This window comes from Bison bison, unplaced genomic scaffold (genome assembly GCF_000754665.1).
Source record: "Bison bison bison isolate TAMUID 2011002044 unplaced genomic scaffold, Bison_UMD1.0 scf7180017864037, whole genome shotgun sequence".
NCBI lineage: Eukaryota > Metazoa > Chordata > Mammalia > Artiodactyla > Bovidae > Bison > Bison bison.
Window position 1 is genome coordinate 12927591 of NW_011494609.1, and position 13052 is coordinate 12940642.

General features: G+C 37.3%; 1 protein-coding gene across 1 annotated transcript in view; it reads right to left on the reverse strand.

The window, feature by feature from the left end:
* Positions 1-10492: 10492 nt before the first annotated feature.
* MRPL3 (mitochondrial ribosomal protein L3) overlaps positions 10493-13052 on the reverse strand; it is a 57227-nt gene continuing 54667 nt past the window's right edge. The window contains exon 10 of the mRNA XM_010834974.1: positions 10493-10932. Coding sequence (XP_010833276.1) covers positions 10780-10932 — 153 coding nt within the window. The 3' untranslated portion in view covers positions 10493-10779. The remainder of the gene's footprint in view (positions 10933-13052) is intronic.

Genomic DNA, 13052 nt, shown 5'->3' on the forward strand with positions numbered 1-13052 from the left:
AGTTCAGTCACTCAGTCGTGTCCAACTCTTTGTGACCTCATGGACTGCAGCACACCCGACTACCCTGTACTTCACTATCTCCCAGAGCTTGCTCAAACTCATGTCCATTGAGTTGGTGATGCCATCCAACCATCTCACTCTCTGTCATCCCCTTGTCCTGCCTTCAATCTTTCCCAGCATCAGGGTCTTTTCCAATGAGTCAGTTCTGCGCATCAGGTGGGGAGTTTCCGTGTCAGCATCAGTCCTTTCAATGAATATTCAGGATTGATTTCCTTTAGGATTGGCTGGTTTGATCTCCTTGCAGTCCAGGGGACTCTCAAGAGTCTTCTCCAACACCACAGTTCAAAAGCATCAATTCTTTAGTGCTCAGCTTTCTTTATGGTCCAACTCTCACATCCATACATAACTACTGCAAATACCAAAGCTTTGACTACACAGACCTTTGTTGGTAATGTCCCTGTTTTTTTTTAATATGCTGTCTAGGTTTGTCATAGCTTTTCTTCCAAGGAGTGAGCGTCTTTTAATTTCATGGCTTCAGTTGCATCCATGTTGCTGCAAATGGCATTATTTCATTCTTTTTTATGGCTCAACAGTATTCTCTATCTTCTTTATCTATTCCTCTGTCAATGTACATTTAGTTTTTCTTATCTTGGCTATTGTGAATAATTCTAAAGCAGGTATGTTTTGACCAACTGGCCTTCCTGAGCCTTTCAGAATTTATAGAAGGTCCAGTATTTACCAATTTTATAACTAATAGCTAGTACCAACTAAGGAAGAAATGTCTAATCTGAAAGAAGTTTGGCTACAGAAAGTTCCCCCATTTCAAGACAAAATCTAAAACAGTAGATCAAGTTCAAGCTCACTTGAACTCCATGTCTTCCCACTTACCCAGAAGCCAACACAGCTCAAGAGTTGGCCACTGTTACTGCATGGGCTCCAAACAGAAAGGCAAGTGAATGGTCCGTGTCCAGACCATGTACTGCTTATCTATAGCAGGCAAAGTTCTGTTTTCCTCAAGTTGACTACTGGATGAAAAAAGCTGGAACTGGAAATTGCGACCCAAGTTTCTTAGCAGATTACATGTGTTTTGCTTAGTGTCTGTTGGACCAGGCAGACTTGGGCTTTTTTATCCCATAAGGGTGGAGACGGTATCCTCCACCATCTGGCTCAGTAGAACTCATGTCACTTCTAGGCAACTGAAATATTCTGCAGGAATGGGGCCTGATCTCTTCAAAGATAGGTACCTGTACAAGGTGCTGGTGGTGGGGAGTGGGGTGGAGTGGATGTTCTGCTCCCTGTTTGGCTATAAGTGGCAGGGCTCACATTTGTGATCCAAAGAGGCGATCAGAAAATTTCTCCTTCAAATTCAAATGCAGACACACAGTCCATCTGTAGGTGTAGTGGGGAAGAACCTTTGTATTTGACTATGAGTTAATCACCAAAGGCATGTTGCCTACAAGTTTATATTTTACATAACGGCCCATCTTTGGGAACCCTGCCTCCCAGGAAATAAGCATTAAGGTAAAATACCTTTGTTTGGAGTACATTTTGGAGGAAGGAAAGAGTTGTTAGACTTCTACTCGATTTGTGAACTGGTTCATTTGCTTCTTTGAATGCTAGTATTTGTATGTGCCATTTGTGTTTTGTCTTGAATTTGTCTTAAAAAAGAGGAATATTTCAACTATTCCTTAGAGAAAGTCCTCTCAGGTGGATTTTGGATAAGTGATCTTAATTTCTGATTACAAAAATTAACCTGTGAGTGAGAAGATGATATTTTATTGTAAAAATATGTGGCCAGAGTACCTGTTAGGATCTCCACGATGGGTTAAGGTAGGGTTATCTTGGAATCCTGTGCACCATGCTCTGCTAACCTTGCTATGTTAATTATATCATTTATGGTCTCCAAAGTCACTGTATATGTAAAACCCCAAAACCAAACTTGAGGGTTGTCTGTCCTCTGAGTTCTTTGTTTCATTTTGTTTGCTAATGCTTCTCTACTTACAGCTGAATCAATTTTGTGATGTTTAAAAGTTTTACTGATGTCAAATGGAAGAAAGAAACAGACGATTCCACTTTGTTCCTATAATCACCAAAAGCCTCAACCCAAAATCAGTCCTGTTGGTGGAGGCCAAGGCAAAAAGGCATCCTGTTAAAGGTTAGAGGTGATCAATAGATATTTATGGTTTTATGGTGGCTATTCTGTGAAGAAGCAGGTAAGAATGATGATCACATTCTGGGCTATAAATCTAGCCTTAGTGACTTTAAAAAAACTGAAATCATTTCAAGAATCTTCTCTGGTCACAATGCAGTAAGATTAGATGTCAACTACAGGAGAAGGCAATAGTAACCCACTCCAGTACTTTTGCCTGGAAAATCCCATGGGTGGAGGAGTCTGGTAGGCTGCAGTCCATAAGGTCGAAAAGAGTCGGACATGACTGAGCGACTTCACTTTCACTTTTCACTTTCATGCATTGGAGAAGGAAATGGCAACCTACTCCAGTGTTCTTGCCTGGAGAATCCCAGGGATGGGGGAGCTTGGTGGGCTGCCGTCTATGGGGTTGCAGAGTCAGACACGACTGAAGCGACTTAGCAGCAGCAGCACAGGGGAAAAAAAAATGATTAAAAACACAAACATATAGAGACTAAACAACATGCTTCTGAATAATCAACAGATCATGGAAGAAATCAAAAGGAAATGGAAATATGCATAGAAACAAATGAAAATGGAAACACAACAATCTGAAACCTATGAAATTCAGTGATAGCAATACTAAGAGCAATACAAAGTTCAGAGCAATAGAAGCCTACCTCAAGAAAAAAGAGAAACATCAAATAAACAACCTAACTTTACACCTAATGCAACTAGAAAAAGAAAAAAAAGAAAAACCCCAAAGTTAGTAGAAGGAATGAAATCATAAAAATAAGAACAGTAATAAATGAAAAGAAATGAAAGAGACTATAGCAAAAACTAAAAGCTGGTTCTTTGACAAGATAAATAATATAGACAAACCATTAGCCAGACTCATCAAAAAAATAAAAGGAGGTGGGGGAGAAGAATCAAATCAATATTAGAAATGAAAATGGAGAAATCACAACAACACAGAAATCAAAAGATCATAAGAGACCACTATGAGCAATTATATGCCAAAAAAATGGACAATTTGGAAGAAATGGACAAAGTCCACTTCCAGAACTGAACCAGGAAAAGTAGAAAATCTTAACAGACTCATCTCAAGGATGGAAATCAAAACTGAGTAAAAAATCTTCCAACAAACAAAAGCCCAGAACTAGATGGCGTCACAGGTGAATTCTACGAAAAATTTAGAGAGAAGCTAACACATATCTTACTCAAACTATTCCAGGAAATTGCAGAGGAAGGCAAACTTCCAAACTCATTCTATGAGGCCGCCATCACCCTGATATCAAAGCCAGACAAAGATGCCACAAAACAAGAAAACTACAGGCCAATATCACTGATGAACATACATGCAAAAATTTGTAACAAAATTCTAGCAAATAGAATCCAACAACACATTAAAAAGATCATACGTACATCATGACCAAGTGGACGTTATCCCAGGAATGTAAGGATTCTTCAATATTTGCAAATCAATCAATGTGATACCCCATTTAACAAATTGGAAGATAAAAACCATATGATTATCTCAATAGATGCAGAGAAAGCCTTTGACAAAATTCAACATCCATTTATGATAAAAACTCTCCAGAAAGCAGGCAAAGAAGGAACATACCACAACATAATAGAAGCCATATATGACAAACCCACAGCAAACATTATCTTCAATGGTGAAAAACTGAAAGCATTTCCTCTAAAATCAGGAAAAAGACAAGGGTGTCCACTCTCACCATACTATCCAACATAGTTTTGGAAGTCCTAGCCACAGCAATAAGAGAAAAGAAAGAAATAAAAGGAATCCAGATTGGAAAAGAAGTAAAACTCTCACTGTTTGCAGATAACCTGATCCTCTACATAGAAAACCCTAAAGCACCAGAAAATCACTAGAGCTAATCAATGAATATAGTAAAGTTGCAGGATATAAAATTAATACACAGAAATCCTTTGCATTTCTATCCACTATCAATGAAAAAACAGAAAGAAATTAAGGAAACAATGCCATTCACCATTGCAACAAAAAGAATAAAACAGGAATAAATTTTACCTAAAGAAATGACCTACATGTAGAAAACCTACATGTAGAAAACTATAAAACATTGATGAAAGAAATCAAAGATGACACAAATAGATGGAGAAATATATCATGTTTGTGGATTGGAAGAATCAATATAGTGAAAATGAGTTTACTACTCAAAGCAATCTATAGATTCAATGCAATCCCTACCAAGCTACCAACGGCATTTTTCACAGAACTTGAACAAATAATTTCACAATTTGTATGGAAACACAAAAAACTTTGAATAGCAAAATCAATCTTGAGAAAGAAGAATGGAACTGGAGGAATCAACCTTCCTGACTTCAGACTATACCACAAAGCTACAGTCATCAAGACGATATGGTACAGGCACAAAGACAGAAATATAGATCAATGGAACAAAATGGAAAGTACCTATGGATGCCTTATCTTTAACAAAGGAGGCAAAAATATACAATGGAGAAAAGTCAATCTCTTTAACAAGTGGTGCTGGGAAACCTGGTCAACTACCTGTAAAACAATGAAACTAGAACACTTTCTAACATTATACATACAAATAAACTCAAAATGGATTATAGATCTAAATATAAGACCAGAAACTATAAAATTCTTAGAGGAAAACATAGGCAGAACACTCTCTGACATAAATCACAGCAAAATCCTCTATGACTCACTTTCCAGAGTAATGGAAATAAAAACAAAAATAAACAAGTGGAACCTAATTAAACTTTTTTGCACAACAAAGTAAACTGTAAGCAACGTGAAAGGCAGCCTTCAGAATGGGAGAAAATAATAGCAAATGAAACAACTGACAAAGAATTAATCTCCAAAATATACAAACAGCTCATGCAGCTCAATACCAGAAAAATAAACTACTCAATCAAAAAGTGGGCCAAAGAACTAAACAGACATTTCTCCAAAGAGATATACAGATGGCTAACAAACACATGAGAAGATGCTCAACATCACTCATCAGAGAAATGCAAATCAAAACCACAATGAGGTACCATCTCATGTCAGTCAGAATGGCTGGCATCAAAAAGTCAACAAACAATAAATGCTGGAGAGGGTGTGGAGAAAAGGAAACCCTCTTACACTGCTGGTGGGAATGAAAACTAGTATAGCCACTATGGAGAACAGTGTGGAGATTCCTTGAAAAACTGGAAATAGAACTGCCATAAGACCCAGCAATCCCACTGCTGGGCATACTCACTGAGGAAGCCAGAACTGAAAGAGACACATGTACCCCAATGTTCATTGCAGCACTGTTTACAATAGCTAGGACATGGAAGCAACCTAGATGCCCATCAGCACATGAATGGATAAGGAAGTAGTGGTACATATACATAATGGAATATTATTCAGCTATAAAAAAGAACACATTTGAACTCAGTTCTAATGCAGTGAATGAAACTGGAGCTTATTATACAGAGTGAAGTAAATCAGAAACAGAAACATCAATATAGTATATTAACACATATATATGGAATTTGGAAAGATGGTGATGACCCTATATGCAAGACAGCAAAAGAGACATAGATGTAAAGAACAGACTTTTGGACTCTGTGGGAAAAGATGAGGGTGGGATGCTTTGAGAATAGTATTGAGACATGTATATTACTGTATATAAAATAGATGACCAGTGAAAATTGTTGCATGAATAGGGCACTCAAAGCTGGTGCTCTGGGACAAGCCAGAGGGATGGGGTGGGGAGGGAGGCGAGTGGGGGTCTCAGGAATGGGAGGACACATGTACACCCATGGCTGATTCATGTTGATGAATGGCAAAAAAAGCCACAATACTGTAAAGCAATTAGCCTCCAATTAAAATAAACAAACAAAAAAACTAAGATCATAACATCTGTTCCCATTACTTCCTGGCAAATACAAGGGGAAAAGTGGAAGTAGTGATAGATTTTACTTTTTTGGGCTCCAAAATCATTGCGGACATTGATTGTAGCCATGATATTCAGACATTTTTTCCTTGGAAGGATCGCTATAGAAACCTAGATTAAATATTAAAAAGCAGAGACATCACTTTGCTGACAAAGTTCCATATAGTCAATGCTATGGTTTCCCTAGTAATCATGTACAGATGTGAGAATTGGTCCATAAAGAAGGTTGAATGCTGAAGAATTTATGCTTTCAAATTGTGGTGCTAGAGAAAACTCTTGAGAGTTCCTTGGACTGCAAGGAGATCAAACCAGCCAATTCTAAAGGATATCAACCCTGAATATTCATTGGAAGGACTGTTGCTAAAGGTGAAGTGCCAAAACTCTGGGCACCTGATGTGAACAGTTAACTCATTAGAAAAGACCTTGATGCTGTGAAAGATTAAGGGCAGGAGAAGACGGGTGTGGGGTGGGGAGCGACAGAAGATAAGATGTTTAGATAGCATCACTGATTCAATGGATATGCATTTGAGCAGACTCTGGGAGATAGTGGAGGACAGATAAACCTGGCATGCTGCAGTCCATGGGGTCGCAAAGAGTCAGACATGACTTAGCGACTGAACAATGACAACAAGGCTTGCTCCAGATCAGTTGCTCTCAGAAATAGGATTAAATTAAGTCCCTTTGAAATACTGTATGGTTGTTTTTTCTAGGCATCTACCTAGATGGGATAAATCTATAAATGCTCTGAAAGACCTAGAAGTTGACAATTATATTAAAACTTTGCACATTATACTAAACATTCCTCATGAATTTGCCTCCAACAGGTCTGCGTACACAACTGAAGTAAATGGTAATTTCATTATGGCTGGAGAGGAGTCAATGTATTTTATTCTATAGCATAGGTATTTAGTATATATGTATTGAGAACTAGAACCCAAGTCCATCCCTATGCCCAATCCTATGTTCAATTACATATTAGAAACAAAGAGCTAAGAGTTTCCATCAGGTCTAAATCAGATCAGATCAGTCACTCCGTCGTGTCCGACTCTTTGCGACCCCATGAATCGCAGCACGCCAGGCCTCCCTGTCCATCACCAACTCCCGGAGTTCACTGAGACTTACATCCATCGAGTCAGTGATGCTATCCAGCCATCTCATCCTCTGTCGTCCCCTTCTCCTCCTGCCCCCAATCCCTCCCAGCATCAGAGTCTTTTCCAATGAGTCAACTCTTCGCTTGAGGTGGCCAAAGTACTGGAGTTTCAGCTTTAGCATCATTCCTTCCAAAGAAATCCCAGGGCTGATCTCCTTCAGAATGGACTGGTTAGATCTCCTTGCAGTCCAAGGGACCTCTCAAGAGTCTTCTCCAACATCACAGTTCAAAAGCATCAATTCTTCAGTGCTCAGCCTTCTTCACAGTCCAAATCTCACATCCATACATGACCACAGGACTAAATAGTTGTAGATAATAAAGGAAAGACAATTTTACTACTAAAGATTCTAAAGAATATTCATTGCCCCTGTTCAGCAGGAAAGAGCCACAACTGTCTTTGTCCCTTTTCTCACCGGAATGGACACTGACTGTAGGAAATTTTAATGGGTAAGAAACTTTGTTTTCTGTTATAAGTTAATCACTAAAGGGATGCTGCCTATAAGGTTAAATTATACATAATGGCCCATCTCTGGGAACCCTGCCTTGCAGGTAATGAGCATTAAGCTAAAATACCTCTTTTTAGCTCAGAGGAAACACCCTGACCAGGCCCACCTGTGAATGACTGCAGGAAGAAATTAAAACATCCTCTCAAGAGTCTGATCAGAACCAGGGGGGTGTTTGACTTTACTCCCTACCCTTTTAGTATAAAAGAAACTTGAATCCTGATTTAGGCAACATTGCTTTTTTTGGGACATGAGCCCACCATCTTATTCGTCTGCTGGCTTTCCTTGCCCCAACAACTCATCTCCTGGTTTGCTGGGTTGGACTGGGTAACATAAACTCTGGTCAAAGATGATGATGGGTGTGGGGCAGGTTCTCTGGTGTAGAGGATTTCCTCACTTCTTCAAAAGGCCACACATCCTGCCCTTCTTCTGTCATCTGGTTACTTTCAGATGATATGATTCGTTTCCTGCACTGCATAAAGCATCCTTCCTGAGTAATGATTTCCCCCATCAATGGCTTCTGGGAAATTAAACAGTTTTTCATTCAGAGGAGGTTGGGGACTCCTGATACAAACCTCAGCAAATACCTTACTCAGAAACGAGATTTTATGTTCTCCAGCAATAACTGTTCATCTGTCTTGTAGGTTAACAACTACTTCCCATCATTTCATCAGCAACCTTGACACATCTATAAGTTTACTAAAATCTTTTGGTCAAATGCAGTTAATTAAAGGAGTGAACTGATGTACACAATATTCTGAATTTCAAAATTAAATAGGTATAAATAATCCCTAAATAAACAATGGGGCAAACCTAACGAATGGGTACCATTTTAAGTTTTGGTTATTCTTACATTTATGCATTAATTCCATTTTTACAATCAGTTTGAACAGTTCTATGGTAAGTCATATTGAGATTTTAAAAATAGGATTAGGCTAAATTCTTTACAATATTACATCTCCTCATTCATAACTTAAATAATAGAGAGGACCATCATGGTTTTCTTTCATGTTCTTCAATTACATTTTTAGTTCTCCAGTAAGACCTCAAAATACGTTAGGCTTCTTTCCTCAGTAAGTTTTTAAAAAATTGCTGCTGTGGATAGTATTCACTTCCATACCACAGAACTTCCTAATACTGCTATTATATGTTGGTATAAAGCGTGTTAGTCCCTCAGTCATGTCTGAGTCCTTGCAACCCATGGACTGTACCCCACTAGGCTCCTCTGTCCATGTTTGTATACTGATGCTGTACTTAGTCACTAGAACTGTCTTCATTTGTCCTGACAGCTTATCAGTTGACTGTCTTAAATCTTCTAAGTAGATCATATTTCTTACAAATGAGATTTATTCTCATTTCCCTGTATCTGTATCACTATTCTTTCTTGTTTTACTGCATTGGCTAAGATCTCCAAAACCACTGTTGTCTAGAAGTAGTGAAGGATAGTCTTACTTGATCTCTGACAACAATGTGTCTAATATTTTACCCTTGAATATGTTTATTTTTAACAAGTTTAGAAATTTCTAGTTTGATAAATTATTTTTAATAAAAAATAACGTGTTAAGATTTACTGCAGTTTAAAATTACTCCTCTTGAGGACCTCGTAATTAAAGAGAAACATGAAACAAATCAATGTTATTTGTTTTACTTTGCTATCCAGGAAGCTAAGAGCCATATAACACCTCTGCTCAACTGAGACCACAGCCTGCTCAACTGTATTATATTGGCACCATTCCTTCTCAACCCCCACTTATACTAATTTATATAATCCTTCATGCTTTCTCCTTACTTTACTATTTTAACACATGGATCTGTCAACTACCACAAATCGATAACAAAATGAGATGAAGTATAAATGAAAACTTTAAGAGAGATGTGGCTTCAGCTGGATTTAAAATTAAGAATGAGAAATGCAATGTGGACCCAAAAATACTGGTAGGTCTTTGTGTGATTTCCTGATAACTAGTGAATTTGTTATTAAAAGGTGTAACACTGTGGTTAGTGAGTCTCTTGGGTGGCTATGTGAATCAAGTCTTAGAAGACACCTGAAGTTTAAAAAGTTAAAATTCTGTGTATCCTCAGGAATTTAGTCCAGAGGAAATCCAGTAGTTAAGTAAGTCTTGCTTATACTTACACTGGCCTAGAGCATGGCTCAGAGGTAAAGAATCTGCTTGCCAATGCAGGAGATGCAAGAGACTGGGGTTTTATCTCTGGGTTGGGAATATCCTCTGGAACAGGAAATGGTAACCCACTCCAGTATCCTTGCCTGGAAAATTCCATAGGCAGAGGAGCCTGGCAGACTATAGTCCATGAAATTGCAAAGAGACTGACATGACTGAACAACTGAACGTGAGCATGATACTAACATTGTTAGGCTTAATTATCTGTCACAAGTAGCCATTAGTAAATATTTTCATTTCATACAATGAAGAGAAACCCAGGAGCTATTATTAACATTTTGAGTAACAGGTGGTTAATAAGTTTGTTGAATGCACATCCAGGTTGTTTCAAATCCCTTTTGGAAGGCATCAAGGAAAAATGATTACAAGACTTCCCTGGTGATTCAGTGCAGAGTCTTAACCACTGTATGCTGTGAGACACAGCCAAAAAAAAAAAAAAAGAGTTACAGTTGAGTAATCAAGCTAAAAGATAACTATACCTCCTAACACAAGTGTAATATATAAGACCCATAATTTGTGATTTTATTATGTGTCAGGCCTTTAACTATAACATCAACATTTCTATAATTTAGATAAAGATCTGAATTCCTCTGTTTTTGAGTCTCAAGAAATGGTTTTTTCTTTAATCTAGATAAGTTATTTAGTCTCCATATGACTTGACACCGTTCCACAACCACCCTTTCACAAAGACAGACAAATCTTTAGTAGAAATTAAATTTATAAACATTTAAGATAATTTAAGAAATACATGGTAAAAGAGAACCATGTGGTTATGTGGTATGTTTTAACTAAGGAAAAAACTCCATAATTCCTGGTTATATTACTGTTCTGGCTCATCAGAATTCATAGTATATGTGGGGTTCTCTCATGTCCAGTGAAGTCAAGCAAATGTAATAGAAGGTGCTCCAGGCTGACACACTTCTTCATCATACAAATCTTCTGGTAGCTCCTTTTCGTCCTCATCAGGGAAATATGTTGGAAATGGTAGATTTTTACAGAAATCCTTATATGCAGGCAGTACAGAATCTTTGATCTGGGGGGTGGGGGAAGCAAAGATCTTATTAATAAGTTATTTAAAGATAGTCTGGTTTACTTATTCATAATCCTAGAATATCGGTTCTCGCATTTTGTTTATTTTTTCTGTTTTTAGTTTCTACATTTTCTAATGTGAATAATATAGCTGTTATACACTGAGTTCCTCTTACTTTATATATATGTGTATATATATTTATTCCAATAAACTTAACTAATCCAATGACAGAAACATAGACTTCCTCAAGTTAATCAACTACCATATGAGAATCCATGGATAGAGGAGCCTGGTGGGCTACAGTCCATAGGATTGCAGAATTGGACACAACGGAAGTGACTGAGCACAAATGCACACGAATGCTATTAGAACCATCTTATGGAAAAAAACTGAACTGAACCAACATTTTTGCCAACCCAATGTTATTATTCTATATTCTACCACAGAATTTTTTGAGCTCAAAGAAAATAAAATTTATCTAGTACTTTTGTTAGTCTTAATTCTAACACATAACCCCAAATAACAAGTTATATTAAGGAAATTAGCATATATTTAACAAGTAGTGTTCTCTCTGAGTAGCTAAGGATAGAGTAGTATTTAACAAAAAACAATAATAACCCCAGAGTCTCTAAATTAGCTCTATTAACTAATATTTATATTCTAAAAATATTTTAATTACATGTGTGAATTCATAAACTGAGGAATAACATAGATATTGATATGATCTAAAATGTTGTTATATTTTTGGAAAATATTATTGGATTCTTTAAAGCTTCTGACTCATTCCACAACCTCCATTCAGAGATAAATAAAAAAAAATTACATGTTAATTATACACACATTAAAATAAGACATTTTGGCAATAAGAAATGAGTAATTTGGTTGACGTTAGTATACAGCTGCTAGGAATAGCAAAGTACAAGAAAACATCTATATTCATTTCTCTCATTAAAATTGTTAGAAATTATCAGTCAGTTGCCTAAAAGGAAACACTTGTTTTAATTTTTTTTCCAATTCACTAATCTGGGTTCAACTTTAACTTGGGAAAAAAAGATATTCTTACCAATGAAACTGTCTCAGAATTTATAAAAGAAAACCCAAGCAAATACACAATAAAGAGAACAACAAAACTTTCTGTGGTAATTTACTGCAAGATATTGAGTATACTTCCCTTTGCCATACAGTAAGTCCTTGTTAGTTATCTATTTTGATATTTAGTAGTCTGCATCTGCTAATTCCAAACTACTAATTTATCCCTCTCCTATTCTTTTCCCCTTTGGTAACCACAAGTTTGTGTTCTATGTTTGTGAGTCTACCTCTGCTTTTGTAAATAAGTTCATTTATATCATTTTTTTTAGAGGCCACATATAAGTGACATATGATATTTCTCTTTGTTTGACTTAGTATGGTAATCTCTAGGTTCATCCATGTTGCTGCAAATGGCATTTTCTTTTTATAGCTGAGTAATATTCCACCATGGGCTTCCCAGGTGATGCAGTAGTAAAGAATCCCGTCAATGCAGGAGACACAGACTCGATCCCAGGATTGGGAAGATCCCCTGGAGTAGGAAATGGCAACTCACTCCACTTTTCTTGCCTGGAAAACTCCATGGACAGAGGAGCCTGGTGGGTTATAGTCCATGGGGTTGCACAGAGTTAGTTGGACATGACTGAGTGAGTGCACCCACCCACACCCACACACACAATTTTCCACTGTATAAATGTACCATGGATTCTTTATATCTCTTTCGATGTACATTTAGGTTATTTCCATGTCTTGGCTACTGTGAATAGGGTTGTGATGAACAATGGCAAACATGTACCCCTTTGAATTATCATTTTCTCTGGTTATACATCCAGGAGTCAGACTGCTGGGCTATATGGTAACTCAGATTTTTAGTTTAAGGAATTTCCATACTGTTTCCTATAGTAGCTGCACCAATTTACATTCCCACCAACAGTGTAGGAGGGTTCGCTCATCTCCATACCAACTCCAGCATTTATTACTGATAGACATTTTAATGATGGTCATTCTGACTGGTATGAGGTGACTTCCTCACTGTAGTTTTGATTTGTATTTTCCTACTAATTAGCGAGGTTGAGCTTTTTTTTTTTTTTTTCATT